The sequence below is a fragment of the Macrobrachium rosenbergii genome, chromosome 6, assembly GCF_040412425.1.
Source record: "Macrobrachium rosenbergii isolate ZJJX-2024 chromosome 6, ASM4041242v1, whole genome shotgun sequence".
NCBI classification, from domain to species: Eukaryota; Metazoa; Arthropoda; class Malacostraca; order Decapoda; family Palaemonidae; genus Macrobrachium; species Macrobrachium rosenbergii.
The window spans coordinates 4,344,888-4,364,887 of record NC_089746.1 but is presented as its reverse complement, the minus strand read 5'-3'; the positions used below and the strand labels follow the sequence as shown (position 1 = coordinate 4,364,887).

The 20,000-nt window shown below is 37.6% G+C and overlaps 1 protein-coding gene across 2 annotated transcripts in view; it reads left to right on the top strand.

Annotated features, from left to right (window-relative positions):
* The window catches only part of LOC136839120 (dorsal root ganglia homeobox protein-like), a 179,680-nt gene that overhangs the window by 117,266 nt on the left and 42,414 nt on the right, over positions 1–20,000 (top strand). For both annotated transcript variants that reach the window (XM_067104782.1, XM_067104781.1), the window contains exons 2-3: positions 7,774–7,872; positions 19,389–19,480. In XM_067104782.1, coding sequence (XP_066960883.1) covers positions 7,774–7,872; positions 19,389–19,480 — 191 coding nt within the window. The remainder of the gene's footprint in view (positions 1–7,773; positions 7,873–19,388; positions 19,481–20,000) is intronic.

Here is a 20,000-nt window from a genome sequence, read left to right as displayed (position 1 = left end):
GATCCCGCCACAATTTGCTGGGCGACAATACCCTCCGGCGCTTTGCATTAGCTTAATCCGTTACATCCCCCCAGAGCGCCTATAGGGTCCAAATGGGCCTCCGCTTTCCAGGGACTCTCGACCGTACTGGTGGACGACGGTTTGCCTTGTTTTGAGCCATTCTGATACAGGGATATAATGGGGCGGATAGACAAAGCAAAGCAACAGATCAAAGAATCAATTACGGAATGTACATAGGAACTCTCATGTGATGATGGAGGCAGAGAGAGAGAGAGAGAGAGAGAGAGAGAGAGAGAGAGAGAGGCGCAGATGGAGGAGAAAAAGAGAGAGAGAGAGAGTGGGGAGGTACCAGCAGTGGTAGATAAAAACTGGTAAACAACGCAATGCATAATTACCATTACATGCCACTGAGAGTTGTGTGAAATATGCATAAAACACCAATAACAACTATGAATAAATATAAAGAACTTCCGTTTCATAACATGTTTTTAACCTTGCAGTGATTAACCGATTCATATACATCCACGATTGAAAAAAACTGCATTAATTCAAAATCAATCCCAAACCTCCATGCTGAAACAAAAGAATTTCAACTTCTGCCTATCCAGAACTCGAATACCTACAGATAAACGTAAACACGTTCACACACAAAAGAACACACACACACACACACATATATATATTATATATAAATTTCCGACTCACCTCGGGATGGAGCCTCAGTTTGCTGAATGAAAGGCCAGGGCGCTAACAAATGACCCGCACAGGTCAGAAATTTATTTCTGTGAAACACGTGCTCATGTATTCATTAGTTTTATATATACGTACATATATGTATATATAGGTGTATGTATTATGTATGTATGTATTTTTGCTATATAAATGATGCAGTCATTTTTAACAGGATATCTGCGCTGTTACAACAACAACAACAACAACAATGACGAAAAAAACAGCTCCTACTCCTATTACTACTACTAACGATAGTCTATCTATAATAATAAAAGCCGAGTGGATCTTTCTTGTTTGTCCGCCTCGGGGTGGGGGCGGGCTAGGTCGGGATCGGGAAGATAGGGGCGACTTGACGCATCCGCCCTCCTCCTGCAAACCTGTTTGTCCACCCTGGGTGGGGGCGGGGTGGGTAGGGGATAGGAAACATGATACATCCACCCTCCTCCTGAAATCCTGTTTGTCCGCCCCGGGTGGGACCGGAGTAGTTAGGGGATCAGGATGGTAGGGGAGACAAGAGGCCTGTGCTGGGTTCCAGCTCTGCGTAGCACGCACCATCAATCTCGTATTAATAATAATAAACAACTGGTCTTTTATAAGCAGAGTTCTGCAGTACACGGTGTGGGTGACGACTGAGGACGATCAGAAATCAGCATGTGACCCCCTGTGACTGGGTGGGAGGCATCACGGACCCGGACGGGTAGGCTACATCACGGTCAGAGCATTTGTTGGTGCCTGTGGTGGATAAGTCACTACTAAGGAACTGGATACAAAGTCCTAAAACAAATTACCGTTCAAAAATGACGAGTCAAGCAAAACTACTATGTTCGGTGGGCGTGACATCTGACATCAGAAGTAAGATTTGCCATTTTCAACCTCCACATGCTGAAGGTACGACAACTACTAAGGCTTTCACCTGCGTGATTATCAAGTTACAGGTCTGCAGAGGACTTGAAGAAATTCCACAATGGCTTGCATAATTCTAATATGGTCATCCACTAGCCCATCATATTAGAGGAATGAAATCCTTGGGGGCCAATCTCGACATTATGCTTAGTGATGCTGCTAGCCTGTTCACTGCTGGGTTCTCATCCTGGAACGATAAAACTGAAATTTTAGGGTTACTCGTGGCACAGCTTACCCCCAGCAATGTTTCTGAGTCTGTTTGACGCAGCATGGAAAGTGACAGCCTCTCTTCAAAGGTTGATAACATTCATGAGGATATCAGTTGCCTCTCTAAGGCCATGAGTTTTGGCAATTAATCAAAACAGTTTGTGAAACCGGCATTCCAGAGAATGTACGTGTAAATGGATAGTGTTGAAAAATTCATATACAAAAGATGAACAGTAATGATGTGAATATAAAGGGAGATGAGAATATATTTTTTTTTTTTTGCAAAATGAGGCTGGATCTTGTATGTCCAATCCTTAGTCTGCACAGTATCGTTTCTTGTCTCCTTGGCATATAGGGATATGACCAAGGAGATACTGATGACGTAATACTGTTCATCTCCTGGTTTGTTTCCATGTTCTCCTAAAGGGACTGCCACGGGTTTTTAATTTTCTGACACTTTTATTATTATTCAGTATAGGAAACCCATTCATATGGAACAAGCCCACAAGGCCATGGACTTGAAATTCAAGCTTCCAAAGAATATGGAAGAGGTAAGGGAAAGTAAAAGGAAATGCAGAAAGAAGAGATCCCACTTATCAAAGAAGAAAAAGAAAAGAAAGAAAAAGGGGAAATACATCCCTATGTTAGTACGTATCTTCTGGGTTCCGTGAGGTGACTGCTGACTTAGCAAGTTGCTTGTGTAGGAGTCTTCAGGTCATAAAAAAAAAGATTCATGCAATCTCGCCCTGAATTCTGACTTTTTAGGGGATTCTTGTACTTGTCGACGATATTTTATTCATTTCGTTTTATTTCTCTGATTACTGTGTACAACATTTTTTATTTATCAACGTATACTCTGAATCATTCATTTACGTTTTTATGGTGAGCGTAAATGGTGTGGTGCTGTGAAATTTTTTTTTTAATTTTCTAAACAAACATTTTAACTTGTTCAGTTTTTTAATAATTGGTTTTAGTTATACTTTATCTTAAGTGCGCTTCTCATCTTATAATCTCCCTATGTTTCATTTCTTGCCACAGACTAATCATGGGGAATAGAAAGTAGAGCAACCATTTATTTGAAGCCATTTCATAATTGCACAGAATGTTTCACAGACGTATCAAAATAAATTCTTAAACTAATTGGTTTTTCTCAATCGTAATTCAACAATAGTTTAAAAATCACCTCCGTTTCCAGTTAACTCCAGTAAGGAACAATACATGTATATGTCCTACCAGCTACTGTAAGAAGATGCATCCTCATATATATATATATATATATATATATATATATATATATATATATATATATATATATATATATATATATATATATATATATATATATATATATATGTGTGTGTATGTGTATATATATATATATATATATATATATATATATATATATATATATATATATATATATACATATATATATGTGTATGTGAGTACCTAATTTCCAAATTCAATAAACAGTCAACATTTTATGGCATTTACTTATGGTTGGCAATCCTAGTTTGATGCATGAATTCACAGTTCTAGCTAGAACTTGCCAGAGCGTCCGCTTGCTATGTGAACGATTTCATAAGAACCGATACATTTTAAATTCAAGCTTGAACACTCTCCTGCCGGCATCTGTGCGTAAGCAACCTTTGAGATGATTTCCTTAGGTAAAAATCAAGATAATCTTTATTTGTTTGGAGGAATGGTGGTCACCTTTCTTGAGATAGTTAAGAGGAGACTTATAGTCAAACTGCAATATACCTCTACACCAGTGCATGCCATTTCTTTCTTCCTGAGCACCAAAATCCTCTCTTTCTCATACTTCGGATATCTTCGTATTATGTATATACGAGTATTAAAGGGAGTTTGCTTGTTAACTGAAACAGATCAACTATAAAAGATACCTTTAGATTTAAAAACGTATCTTTTTTAATAAAAACGTGTGATATTAAGAAAGATAATCAAATCAGTGAGTCATTTGAATTTAGATAAAGACGAAAGTTAAAGCCTCACGAAACGATGTCTGACCACAAAATGTATCTGAAAGCACGCTACGCGACATAGACGAGAGATGCGCAAATATTTCAGGTGGCAAACTGCAATCCTGCAACAGAGAGGACAAATAGGTAGTTATTTTCTTACTTCCTCACGCTCCCTTCTTTTGTATCTAGTCATACTTGGGTCGGGGCGCAAGTATTTTCTGTCCGTTATAGACCTTCGAAAGGGGAAGAAATAAAAGATTAAATGTTTGCTGGATTTTGAAAATTTCTCTTCATAGGACTTAATAAAAAAATAATAAAAACTAATATAGTAAACTAATATTAGTTTTTATTATGTGTTTTTTTTTGTTGGGGTTTAGTAAATTGCACAAAAATTGCCTTCGTAAATGAAAGGATGCGTTTAGTAAATCATTGTTATAGTTCCATGACGCTAACCCCGGGAGTCAATTGAGTGACTGGGATAAACTGCCGTGACGCAAAGTGCAGACATCGAGTGCTTTTGAAATTCCTACGCAACTTCTTCAAGTATCGACAACTTCCTCTGCTACCAGTAGATTCTCTCTCTCTCTCTCTCTCTCTCTCTCTCTCTCTCTCTCTCTCTCTCTCTCTCTCTTACCATTTTTGAGAACTGTGTAGTATTCCTGAACACTAAACAACCCAACGAACGATGGCTGTGGTGAACCCAGGTAAGACGTTTTACAGGTGGCTTAAGAGAGCGCCCTTCGAAGGTGACATTTACAGATGCCTGAGCGACAGACGAGTCTTCCCACAGGAGGGTTATTATCCCTCTCTGTTTCTTTATTTTCCTCCTCCGGTGCTTGCTCCGAATTTCAACTTCTATTTTTCCTTTTTTTTTTATTTCTTTCTTTCTTGATCTTTTCACGTGGAAGAACGAGGGGTAACACGGCGAGAGTTACTGGCCTTGTTCGTAGTTGAGTTTCCACGTTTTAATTTGCGTATAATTTCTCTGATTCATCTCTTTTTATATTCTAGTCTATTCGAAAAGGTCTCACTCTTTATTTTTCATTTTCCTTCAAGGGAAAATGAGTTCTTTTGTATAACTGTGTGCGCGAGAAAGATCATAAGGATGAATCACTCGCAAGCGCTTAAAACACTCTTTGCCTCCTAGTATGCCCTATAATGCTGCTTGCACAGTGGCGATCTGTTCACCTTGCCTGACTTCAGTTCGATTTTGCGTGAGAGCTGCAAATGTGTTTGTCTCGGTTAAACGTCAGATGCTGATAACATAGGCAATACATTTTCGTGTTGCTCTTTTGCCATTTTTTTATTTGTCTCATTTCGTTTTTCCTTGAAACAGAGTTTCTCCATGTTTGTCTTTATTTTATTTGTTTCCCTTCGACTTATTACATGTGGGGGAACTATGGAGATTAGATTTCCATAGGTATTAACAAGTTCCCCCCCCCACCGCCCCCAGCTCTAAGATTAACATCTCATCGTTTAATTTTTTGCTTACAATCGTAGGTATACCTAAAATTTCTTAATGTATCCCATTTTAGTAATTTTATTTTTCTACGTAAAGAGAAGGCAAAAAGAAACTTCTATTCAGGTTTATAGAGCCGATGGTATTTGTGTGCATCCGATAACTGAAGCCAGTCATGACTGGTGGAAGATCACGGAGCTCGCCACCCCCAAAAGGACAGATAGGCGCCTCGCTGATATCAGCTGTGGAAATTGACCGTCAGCTAAAAAATACAGATTATAGCTGACGTGTTTATTCTGCAGTTCTTCGGCTTTACTTGGTTCTTTTTAACTGGCATTGACAATGATTTTAATAGACGCAATGGTTCTGCGCCGTCTGTAATATACCAAACAGTTGTCATTGGGTTATACATACACTTACAAATATATATATATATATATATATATATATATATATATATATATATATATACATATATATATATATATATATATATATATATATATATATATATATATATATATATATATATATATACACATGCAGTTCCTTACCACAGCTTTCGAAATATCTACTACAAATTTACAATATATTCCGGGTGATTGTGAAGGGAACGGTACCGAATACTTTATCGAAATAATTTTCGATGCACGTTGGTCTAGTTTCTTATTTAGCAGAAAATATTAAGTTAGCTATATGAAAATCTATCTGACTGTTACTATTTTAAATGTGATGCTTATCAGGCTTCGCAAACAAATGAATATTGAAAAGGCCGAGAGGAACAATCTTAAAAAAAAATCACAGAAATCTAATGCACGTAGAAGAGCCTACAGAGATCTTTAGCACAAACGCAGATGCTGCCGGGTGACCAAAGTCACTGTCTATTGTTGTTTTTAAACCAGGTCACAGATTCGAGTCCTGGCTGACTCAGAAGCTCTTATAATTTATAGTTATCCTTCGATATAAGTTACTCCCAAGGAATAGTGAATTCGATATTAAACGATATTTGCTGCTTAATATTTGTGAATATAAGAAAATTCGCGCAAACACACACACACATATATACAGTAGTATATATATATATATATATATATATATATATATATATATATATATATATATATATATATATATATATATATATATATATATTTTAATATATATATATACATATATGTATACATACACACATATATACACATATGTATATATATATATATATATATATATATATATATATATATATATATTTGTATATATATACATATATGTATACATGCATACATACATACACACATATATATATATATATATATATATATATATATATATATATATATATATATATATATATATATATATATATATATTCATAAACATAAAGCTACAAATATCGTTTAATATCAATCCTTTCTGTCTCGGAAATAATACCGAAGGGCGGAATTGATAAGCGGTTCGTCACCTGGCGGATTCAAACCACCAACAGCAACGGTGCCCGGCTTCAGTGACGAGTTATCTTACCACTACGCTGCCCGAGAGGTATAAGTTGATAATCGACTTTGTCGTACATATGCCCGTCGAAGGTAGGTATTTGTATTTAGCGTCGGTATCAACCCACCCCCACCATGACACGGAGTTACTTATGAATTTTTATCACATTACCGTGTATTTTTTTATTCACAAACTTTAAGATACTAATGTCGTTGAATATGACACACACACGCTTATGTATAAATATATAAATTATATACATATATATATATATATATATATATATATATATATATATATATATATATATACATATATAATCCAATACCTGATTTGCATATTACAGGCATAAAACAAACCACTGCTTCCTTTAAGACAATTGTCAATACCGCTCAAAAAAACTCAAATAAAGACGAGGAGCGGCAGAGAAAAATACAATCTATATTCTCTATCTGGTTCTGAAAGTGACTGCCTTTGTAACCCTGATGATTAAAGCGCAGTCCCATCAACTGGTTCTACGGAATATTTTGAAACCCTTTAGTAGCTCATTATGGGAAATCTCTTCATTGCTGTCAAGTTCCTGTGTATGTACAAAAATGACCTAGAACTACTTAGATTTTGTTCCTTCATCATCTACGAGTTTAGTGACCGTTGCTCAGTCTGCTTGAGGGATTGTTTTGCATTTTCATAGAATAAATACCAGACAACTTTGAGTAGAACATTGGTCTTTTAGTATGGGGAAACATAACGCGTCTTCCTTATCCCGAGGTTATGGCTGCTCTTCCATCGGAAATCTCGCTACCTACGATTTGACGTCATTACTTTCGATAATTATATCTAGGTGTGAAAAAAAACTGTCAAAAACATTTTTCTGTCTTTTCTGGCATGCTGTTTCCCATAACACATTCTTCCTTTATCCTATATCAGTTTGCAGCATGAATAATGATATCAATAACAACGATGACATTAAAAAATAATAATGTTTTATATCCTTTGCAGGTTCAAGCATGTTCTGCTACCACTGTCCCCCGAGTTTGCACCCAGGATCTTCACCCAGAATTCCAACGCTGGAGTTCCCGTACTCACCCGCACATCCATGTATGTAGGATTCCTCTTATCCTTTCTAGTAGCCTCAAACCAACGTTCTGTCTTTCTATGGATCTATTATCTTTTATTTTAAAAACTCGACATCATCCTTCCTCCAGCTAGTGTTACTTCATCCTTGCTAGAGCTATTTTGGAGTGCTTCTTCTGGAAAACAGAAATTCTTTAAAATAAAAAAAAAACTATCAATAATACTCTTCGTGACGAGAAGCTAATTATTGTCGCAAAAATCTTGAAGTTGAAATGGCCTTCTGGAATCTTTAGTTAGTCGCACATGGAAACATTATTTTATAGTGCAAGCATTTTCAATAATGACTCTTTTATTAATAGGATTCCGATTTAAAAACCGCTAATACAGTCATTCATAACAAAAATGTGAAACGCCTTGCATACAATTCCATAAACTTATCATCATACTGACTTTTGATTTTGGTTAAGTCGAGAAATTTAAACATAACCCGAACTCCTAGAAGACAGTGATCCCATGGGTGCCTTTTCTTTACAAAGCAGTATGAATTCCAGCTTGCTGGATCAGTAGGGATAATTCTTCACAGATGGTGGAAAATTACTGGGTATCATAGCATCGTCTATACCTTCTCTAAATCTTTTGATTTTGTTCTCTAGGGTTTCCTCAACTCCAAAACAGCTCGTATTTTCCTACAGTGGTCCCATTTCAAAAACTCCTCAACAGCGTCATTATTACAATATTCTGCGTTTCTCTAAGCCTCAGTGGTTCTTGCAAAAGAATTGGCTGTTATTCAGAGAGCGTTACGGTACAATGACTTTGCAACAACTTCCTGGTGTTTGTAGGCATAAAAGGAGATGACAGCTGGCACAGGCGAAGACATTATTTATAAGCAGCAGAAGCTAGAGATTTTTTCTTTTAGAAAAAAAGAGAGCCTCCTCTATTGCAGACTTTCTACACTGGATCAGATTCATCTATTATTGAGAACGCCGCCTTTATACTTGTGAAATTTAAATCTCTGGACATTGGCTCTAACAAGTAGTGTTAGAAGGAAAAAGGGACAGGACAATTTGCATTTATTCCATTTTTCAAAACTGATTATGTATTATACATTATTCTCAGCACATCCCTTGATAACAGCAGACTTTGGTTTATTTACTGGGACATAGATTGGTTCACGAAAAGCGTATGTAATTGTGGTATCCACAATGCCCTCTTAACTTCATGATGATTTCTTCACACTTTTTGGAAGCGCTTGTCATTACAAAGCCTAAGATTTAAAAGTATCAGAACGAGGTCATGTTACCCACCTGACCATAAGGTGTTCTAATACTCCGGATGCTGGTTCGACGTCAATATTGCTTCATAATGTTTTATTTGGATCTCAGAATGTGTAGTGACAAGAGTATAACAAAATTGTGAAGAAATCGAGAAGTTAAGAGGACACTGGGGATTACAATACTATGTATATATATGTGTATATATATATGTATATGTATGCACGTATATGTGTATATATATGTATACATACATGTATATATATATAAATATATATATATATATATATATATATATATATATATATATATATATTATACAATAATTGATAAAAAGATTTTCTATAGGGCTTCAGAGATCCAGTGTAGGCCGACATCGCATTTTCTCAGAATATACATAATAGGTTTCTAGGAATTAGTATTTTACTCTTGGTGTGTTTTTCAGTTGTCGAAATTAAATATGGACAGTTGCACAAAACTGCTTGTATTAGGAAGTCATTTCTAGTAAATGAACAATTAGAGAGGTAATTTTGATCTTGGCAGTCCCTCGTTATGGAACGTTACGAATGTGAATTGTAGGCAACAGCTCAAGAAGGAGAAAGAGTTTAAGACCACCCAGACCTAAAAAGTAAAGACGAAGCATAAAGTTCCAACACTGACGCTTATTACCACTTTTTACTTTGATAACTGCGACATATCGTAGACCACATTGTGTATCTTTAGAAAATACAGAAGGAAAAGTGCCAATTCAGATTTTGTACTAACTGAGGAATCTTTGCAAAACCTGTTTCATTCGTAGAACAAAATCTTACAGGGATGTGTGAAAGTAATGAGTTTATCATACTTTTCATGCGCTCAGGCTGTTGTTGTCAAAACGTTGTTTGCTAGAAAAGTTGTTGCAACAAAACAATGATTATAGTTGGTTTCATGATGCTTAGAGACAAGCATATGGAATTAAATAACTCACGTTCAATCTATGGCGACACAGTCGTTCACATCTGTAATATCAAAATTCTGTAGAAAGGTTTGGTCGAGGAAAGATGCATTGATTATTTAAAACCAACATGCAAGAAACAATTAACCAATTTATTGAATTTCTCAGTTTCAGCATGCTATATTTTAACCGCCCTTCTACTGTCAGTTGGTTACGGGGAACTCTTATCTATGCTAAAGATAAAGTTGAACACATGGTTTTTGAGACTAAATGGAATTCGAATGGCGTTCTCTATCCGGAATCATGGCATTCTGTTTCAAATCGTGATAAACTTGTAAACAGCAAAAACGACGTCGATCTTTATTTTCCAACGTTCTCTTAGGTTATAGTTAACTTGAAACTTCCGGCTAAGTTCGTTACTCATATACTGATTATCAGTCAGTATGGACTGAATAAGTAAAGAGACTTATGATTTTCTTCTTAGTCTTTATTCTTTCTCAAAATATAGGGGCTCAAAGTCATTTAAATGGATATTTGACGTTGCTTTTTACCCAGTTAGCTATTAACCACTCTGAAATTTTAAAGTGGTTAGCAATATTGTCGATTTTTCTGATTGATTTATGAAACTGAGGCTGCCTAGCCAGGTACTTTCGGCCATTCAGCTCTGAGACAATGAAAAGAGGGAGTTAGAATAACTGGACAGCTTGATGATGATTTTCGAATGCGTAATGCTATCCTCTCTGGTGTATATTTGGAGTACTCAAGGAGCTTCATTTTTTCCAAGTCCAAAGTAACCTCAGCATAGTTGGCCTTAAAAATTATATACTACAGTAAGAAGGTTGTGATTTTTTTTTTTTTTACTGATATCTGTAATTTCTTAGCGTAGAAGAATGTGGCAGCCAGCATTAGGATATATCTAGCAGGCTCGGTACCTCCAACAAAGAGGCTGGGTTTATAATTCAGTTTGTTGGTTGTTTGTTAGCAGAGTTACATAAAGGTTAAGCGTGTGTTTTCACAAAAATTTTGCCAGAGATAGACCCAGGGACAGGAAATAGTTCTTAGATTTGTCAGATATAAGGATGTTACTCGCGGGAGATTAACATTTGTATTTGTTTGTATTTTTATTTATGTTGATGATGGATTGCTCAATCTTAGGGAGGTTTGCGAATGGTAGTGCTGTACTGAATGAATCCCCATAATTGACAGCGCTTGGTTTTACATTTGCCTTCAAGCATATTTTTTTCCAACTCTTTGAAACAAGATGTAGGCCTATAGCTGTCAGAAAAATAAGCATTTTTCTTAATAATGCCATATATGCTTCAGATATTTTATTGTGTTGGAATACTGTCATCTTGCAAATGTCAGCAGCATCAAGCTAACAGGTGCTAGTTTCTTTTTTTAACAATGGTAACGATGCTCGTGACCGCCGTCAGAGTATTTTCTTTTGGCAACTGCCTAAGAGATGCATGCCCGTAGGGAACTTCCGATTTCCCTCAAGTAGGTAAATCATAGCAAACAGAGCCTGCCACTTACGCTAGTACATAAGTTCACATCTTTGAAAGCACAGGCCGTTGACAACAGGAAGGAGAGATCTTTGGATCAAGCTAATTTTGACTTCCTTCTGTGTCCTACGTAAACTCTGTCTCTAATTTTACAACAGTGTCGCTCTTATTTATATAACATGAGTAATTTGTTATTAGTACTTGAAAAGAATGTCAGCTTTTTTTCCTCCCGAATATTGATTATGAAATATCAATTACCAATACGGCTAACAAATTTGATCAGCCCTCTGGGTTCATTATTTTACATGAATACTTCTACCATTGTCACTACCACCGCCGTTAATAACAATAATAAATACATACTATTGTCATTAATATTATTATCATCATTAAATTTGCACATCACAGAAGGCACCAAAGATTTGAGTGAATGGCAAGGCACACAGGTCACAAGAGATGTCAGAATGTCCTTACTTACACACTATTTAAGAGTTACCTGGGCAGGATGCCCTTCTGACTTCTTAGGCACTGCGTAAGTACATAGATCTCAATTTCATTTATGACCGTTGTGGTTCATCTGGTAGTACTCTTGCCATTTACTTCAGAGTTCTGGGCTCAGTTTCTATGTGAAGCAGAAGCTTATTTCTTTTAAGTACGCGTTGTGTGTTTATTTCTATTGTCAGTTTTATCATTAACCCTTGAAGAGGGTTGCCCAGAAGTCAGTACCAATTTCGTATTAAAGTGTGAACAGTTTCCAAAGTAAGATATTGCTGATTCCATGCCAAAGACAATGACTGCAACCATATGCAATGATGATTTTGGCATATGCTGTCATTGTTGGCTAAACGCCCATGTCTTCCCAGTTGTCACCTTTTGTACGTTTTCATCTTTTTTTTCAAGTTTACGTCTATCTTCTTCATCTTTTGTATAAAGAGTTTTACAACACGCATCTATTCGCCTGTTTATCGATTCTGACATACAAGCGTCTTCAAAATACTAACCATTCTCTGGAATGTCAGTTTCCCCAAAGCCTTTACCATAAAATGGAGGTTCCACAGGTTCTGCATTTACATCTACTGATTGTCTCTTCAGCCTTTTCATGCCGAATACCAATGCGGTCTAGTTGATTATCTTAAGACGCCATGACTTTGTGTAAAGCAAAGGATAATCTTCAAACTTATTAATCTTGGAAGTGAGGCTATTACTTCAGGAACTTGGTGTCAATATTTTTGTTTGAATCGGAATATCTTTTATTGTAGATATTTATATCCATTCCAAAGTGATGATATTTTGTCCATAGTTCCCAACAAATCTTCTTGTCGTGATGTGACCTTCCAAGTCCGTGATGCATTCCACCTAGTTACCCGGGATCATATGCTGACATCCGCACTTCCTCGGTTACAATTAATCTAGCCTACGCTGTGATCTTGTGGAGATTCCACGGTTACAATCAATGTAGCCTAGGCTATGATCTTGTGTAGATTCCACAGTTACAATTAATATAGCCTAGGCTATGAACATTTTAGTTAATTAGTGCCTGATATGTTTATATGCGCTCTTACCACTATTGTTATCACAGTATTATTTCTACTGTAGTGTATGTGTTATTATATTAGTTACTACTGTTATTCAGCTTCAGAAGTGTTTTTCCTTTGAGGAGAGGGATCACTCCTCTTCTTTTGTCTTTCTTTTTTATATAAATGTAAATGTAATTTATATACATATGTTTAGCTTGAACTGTACTTGCTTCAGTGTTAAAGCCCAGTACTGATGTTAAGGGTTGTTCCACTTTGTAACTCAACCCTTTTTGTGGTCGGGTATACGTATCTTTTTCGATGCTGCGCCTCTCACAGGATGGGAGGAGGTGTCCGGTAAATCAGCCTATCACGAGGCCAAATCAAATCAAATCGGTCATCACCCATACCACGTATTGCTGAACTATGGTTATCAAAAACCAGCCGCCTTGCGATTATTATTATTATTATTATTATTATTATTATTATTATTATTATTATTATTATTCCCCTCAAGTCAGTAAGCTAATCACAACATGAGGAACACATTACTTACGATATCATAGTAAGATCTGCATATTTGAAGAGAAGATGGGGAGATATCTTCCGAGAAGACATGAGAGAACAGACGAAGTGAGGACAAAAGATAGATACACCTAGAAATATATCTTTCAAAGTAGCGACCGCGACTAGGGATTAAGCGTGGAAGAAGAAGAAGAAAAGACCAACCCTTTTGGAAGGACACTCCGTAGGCAACTGAAGCCTCATTTGCCATGTTCTGATTAGCCTCGCAGAGGCATTAACAAACCATATTCATAAGGCAGTGGGTATACCCATAGAACAGGCCAGCATCCAAACGTCTGGGAAACCTCTGAATGACACAAGTCCCATAGCGCAATAAGTTCATGTAGAATACATGAGGTTTTATAATTTTAAATGTGTTATTGTAGAGAATCAAGATGCAAATAACATAGTAAACGCCCTCTGTATCTGAACTCAAATAAATCATCCGAATCAAGCAGATGTCAGAAGAAGAAATGTAGTGAAAAATGATATACAATAAATTCAGGCTGAAAAAAATATCCCTACTGTGATACAGAAAACATTTTTGGAAACGTTTCAGCTGAAAACATTGCAACTGAATAATATAACTAAACAAAATAAGTATTATGCAGTTACTTTACACACTCATTTGACTTGATAACTATTTTTCTAAAGAACAGAATGATTCAGTCAAGGCAGATAATTTAACAATCAGTAACAATAATTAAAACAGCAGGAACTCAAGTGTAAAGTGCAATAAGTTTATCAAAGTACTTGATGAAACCCCAGTTTAGCTTATGAAGATGTGTACAAATGAGTATACATACAACACACACGAAAAATACATTTACAACTCCCTCTAGTGTGAGAATCGTTAAGGTGTTACTTTCTCGTCGAAACAGCTCCAATGAAACCTTTGATGAGCAAATACTGTATAGTAACCAAGAGAACGGGTAGCTTGTATAGCTACAAACCCCAGTTGTGATAATATGAAGAAAAGAAAGAAAGTTCAGAAAGAAATTAATGAGCATCAAAATCTTATAAATGCATCTTATCAATGAATTTTGCATCCTTAAATAGAGACTTATCGTCCGGTGTTTTGTCATGCAAATAATATCTGTATCTACATTAGACACTGACCTTGTAAGACACGGACAGTTTACCTCTGCATTTCAGTAAATGAAGAACGGGGATTTTCTGTGATGTGTTAGTTAAGATTCCATGCAGAATGTGAATTTGTCAGGTTCTCAGATTCTTTAGTGGCTCATTGTTCAATAAGCATACCACTGAAAAATGGTAGTAATAGAAGAGACAGTGGAGACAGCAGATCTTGATCGTAGGTACGTTAAGTATCGTCCAAAAATTATAACCGAGGTATCCTCATTATGCATACTTACATAGGGGCGAATGGTGAAAGAGGCTGCCCCTGGGCTGGATGAAGGGAAGTCTAAACATCGAGTTCATTACCAGTAGACAATCGCTGTCACACGCACGGAAGTGGGATATATGAATACGCATTGTTTTCGATTAAAAAAGATGATTTTTTTTTTTGTTACTTGGCATGAAGCCATTTTTATGGTGGATTTATTTTTACCTTTAATTCGAATAAGTATGTCAAACTTTGCCTAAACTGGAGACAAATTTGCAGGAGTAAGATTATTTACCTGCAGTTTCTTGTCGCTTTAGAGCGGGAATAACACATTATTTTTTTTATAAATATAAGGTACCTTAGAATAACTTGGGCAAAATGCAAGATTAGAAGCACCTCTGTTCTCGTTCAGCCATAAATGAAGACGGAATCAATGCTCCTGAAGTACGAGCAATTCACAGAAACACAGAGACATTTAATTGTAGTTCTCTGACATGAACTAACAGAACGCTCTCTGACGCTTAGAACTCTCCAACAGTAAAGGTAACAACATATCAACATCGGCTACAATTCCGGCGGCATGGGGAAAGAGGAAAAAGGAGAATTGAAAAGCCCCAAAAGAAAAGGCAACAGCATTCATAAAATAAATCACCGCAGTAAACGCTGGAAGCGAGGGATGCGACGGATAAGAAATCGGAAAGGACAAACAATGCAAGAGCGCAAAAATGTAGACGTCAAAGATTTCTCCCTCTATCCCTCTGGAGGTGTGAGCTCTTCGAAAATGAGCAACAAATCTTGTATCTAGTAAACACCGTCGCATCCATATTCACCGTCAAATAAATATTCCAGCTCACAAACACCTAAAAACTGTTGCCTTCCATTCTCTGCAGCGCTCCGGTGCTCTGGGGGAAAAGACGAGAAAACCGGGTAAACATCCTCTCTCTCTCTCTCTCTCTCTCTCTCTCTCTCTCTCTCTCTCTCTCTCTCTCTCTCTCTCTCGGTTTTTCTTCTTCGCTGCCACCCTCTAACCCTAATTCTTCATCTAACACCCTTCTCTTTCATGCTAACCCGCCGCACCTGAGTCTTAAGCCTTAACCCATATCTTATTTAGAGTATGACTTGTGCTGTAGTATCCAAATACATTGTCTACGTAATAAGAAAACAAAACATATAATGTGTGATAGAAGGTTATTATTACAGCCCGCCTTTTCTCGTATTGCTTCATTTCAAATATTTGAAGGGTGGATGATTTCTTCAAGAAGCATTATATACACCTAAAGAAAGCAGTTAATCACAAAAAATTACTTATCACCAGCCCAACTCACAACCCCCGCCACCCCCCGCATAAAAAAACTAATCTCAGACTTAGCACCTGATTGGCAGCAAGATAATAAATTCCTCGCCATAAATGCGGTACAGAGCACATATAAGTAGCAGCAGCTTGAGTCATATTTATTTTTATTTAGCCGCAGAAGACGGGTACCGTGATCCAACGCCTTGGCGGGGAAATTGGCTCCCTTACTGAGTTTTGGCGCGAAAGTCCCCTGATCCAGGGAGCGCGGAGACTGTCATGACGGTAAACCTCGCTTCAACTTCTCTACGAGGTCACAAAACAGAGGAGACGGTGAAAAAATGGGCGTATTTTCAAAAGTGATCCTGATGGGATAAGTTACTACCCGAGTGTAAAGACTTTGCCTTCGAGGGAGAGAATTCACTTTCCCAGCAAACTCCTCGCGTGTTTCATATGTCTTCGTTTCTGGGGGTCGCTGTCCCTTGTGATTTAAGAGCGATAAATAAGCTTTTTTGCTATTAAAGGAATCGTTTATATTTTTTCATTATTTTTTTGTTGTTGTTGTTGTTGTTACTGAAGTTGGCGGACAGTTGGAGGCTTACCATAACAAAGAAAACAGTAACGTAATTTTGTACGAGTAATTTCTGGAGCTATTGCATAGAGCGCATCGCTGGCTCCCTTGGTGGTTCGAAGACGTATCACACCCAAGAGCTTGGCCGACGGCGAGTGATGACCGCCAACACGACCAATGACAAACACAACAAGTTTACGCGGGAAAAAATTGGCGCCAAATTGTATGAGAGATGGCGGGAGGACTCGAGAGGCTATAAAGAGAGATAAAGGGTAATATTTCGAGGGGCAGATGGAGTTAGAGGCCCTGGGGTGGGAGAGAAGGACCCAAGGGAAAAGGAAGGATCAGACCTCGGCATGATCATGTTATGGAAGAGGCGGCCGTCTCTTGCCACACAACTTTTCACACTTATTTTCATATTTGTGTTACTTCTACGCTCGCTTTAACGCGTCTCTCTGTATTCGCCACGAAGGAAAATTCTGCTGCACAGGGTCACTCGCTGTCAATGGTAGTTTCCCATCTTACTGAGGAAAATATCATGGCCAATAAAAACTTCATAGCAGAATATTTCTGGCGGGGGAAGGGAGTTGTCCGGGGAGGTGGTGAGCCGGAGGGGAGGCGGGTGCTGAGTTAGCTTGGCGAGGTAATATCGCGGTAATCCACTCGGGATGGGCCTGCGGATCTCGTAGCCATTTTCACGTTATTATTATCAATGACCGAGCTTATTACGGCGGAAGACTGCGGACTAAGTTTATTTAGATTATTATCAGAGTAAGCCTCCAGGTTATTAGGCTAAGAGGAAGAGAGAGAGGAGACTCGACAGAGGGGATCTAAGAAATGGCGCAGATCTGGTTGGCGTGGGTTATTATCAACCAACACGAGGCCTTATTATCACAGGGAAATTGCTCCGGTGAAAACACCCGCAGCCCACAATTCGCCCTTACTGCTTTTTCACGCCCTCTGTCTACGGCTTCCTTTTATAGAGCTTGAGCTGCTTTTTGTAATGCAGTTATGCACTTCGGGAGTATGGGTTGTTTTTTGAAATCCGGATTCGGATATGAGATGGGCGCATGCGCACATTATTTAACATTTTTTTTACGCTCTTCTTCGCTGACAGTCATCTTTTTAGCATTTTATTATTTTTGTTTTTTTGCCATTACGCTATCGAATAGGAGGTTAATTTCTTGTGACATACGTTGTACTCACAAGGGAAGAAGAGTAATTACACTATGTCAAAACTCTCATCCCCGTATGAGGGTAGTGCTGTCAGTGCACCTCACGTGGTGTACTGTAGGCATTAATTAAGGACCTTTGCAGCGTTCCTTCGGCCCCTAGCTGCAACCCCTTTCATTTCTTTCACTGTACCTCCGTTCATATTCTCTTTCTTCCATCTTACTTTCCACGTTTTGCTAACAATTGTTTCGCGCTAAAACTTTGAGGTTTTCCTACTTTCAAACCTTCTAGTCAATTTCTCTTGCAGCGCTGAATGACCGCATAGGTCCCAGCGCTTGTCCTTTGGCCTAAATTCTATATTCCAATCTCAAGTAATGCAACTCAGCACTTCCAGCTTGAGACAGAAGGTACTTTTTAGGCTCATATTCGACGTCCTGTTGGGTTTATCAGGAAGTAAAGTGTTAAACAAACTGTCTTATCACTATACAATGGTCTTGAAAGGTATAGGTAATATTTACACTATATATCTGATGAACGAATAGACGAAACTTACTCCTCTCTCTCTCTCTCTCTCTCTCTCTCTCTCTCTCTCTCTCTCTCTCTCTCTCTCTCTCTCTCTCCATTTTTATTATAATCATTCATGCAAAGAATTCTCCCATACCAAACTGCCTATTCTATTCAGCATCAAAAAGTTCCACAATGATTTTTGTGCCATGAAAGTATTATGTCAAGAGTGATTAGGCTTCCTTGCCATGTGGCGCTCCTAAAGGAGATCATTGCCGCCTCGATTATTAGAACGAGTCCTAAGATTGAATGAAATAATCTAAGATCAATTCCTCTGAAATCCACCTGTGTATTATGTATGTTCTGGTCGTGCTCTTTGTATCTTTCTTTGCCACAAGTTCATTTCACTATTTCGATACCCTTTCTTTTCATTTTTCTTTCTCCCTGTGATCTTACCTGGTCTGGGTAGCCTTCAGGTATTAGGGTTCTCAGCTCGAAAGAAGAATTGCTGTTGGGCTGTGCATCACATCATCATCATAATCACTGTTCCTTTTTGCGCAGCGAGAGGGGCTGCAAGATTTCCTCATCGAATGGTCACACTAAGTGCAATCACTGTTATGGCCTAATGAATACGGAATACAAGAGTAACAATATAATGATTCATTTGCCATTTAGGTCACAGACTGCCTTTGACTCTGAGCGACGAATACGGAAAAAATAATATGTCGAAGCTGAGGGCTTGAGAACTTAAGGAATTCTCGAGCATTCTCGGGACAAACAATCATTACCTTCTCTTTTTGTGTGTTTGAATTCAAAATCCAAAACCCTTGGAGTAGTGACATAAACCTTTTTTTCTCCTTTTCATTAGATACGAGCTACACCTACCATCCAGACCTCCACGATGAGACCTTCGTCAGGAGAAAACAGAGACGCAACCGCACAACCTTCACTTTACAACAGGTAAATAATGGATTCCCATGATAGACCTGTAATATATGAAATGTTTTATGTAGTTGCCTGTGAAATTTAGCGCTGATTTGATCTGTCTTTGCCTTTTGGAACTGTTAGAAAAAAAATCTACTAAATGTCATATTTTAATTTTCTCTTCAATACCCTTTTTCTTCCAAAAGTACCAAGGTTTCATGACATTGTAACCAATAATCCCGCCGTATATAAGGTCCCCGACTTACTTTCATCAATACCTTCATATTCTAATCATATCGCATGCTAAATAGTTTATAAGTAGCTTATTTGCAGATGCTATAACGTTAGTTGGTGGCAGTGAAAAGACATTGTAAAAGCTAGTAAAAGATTCTTATTATCTCAAGGGCCTGATGACTGCTGCGACATGTAGAATTTGCGTTGTCAGCTCTTGTAGCTTGGTATTGTTTGATGCAAATTACGATCGAATTCATAACCTTCACCGCAACGTCTTGAAGGCCGGATATTGAGGAAAAACTACAAACGATTTCTGGAAAGT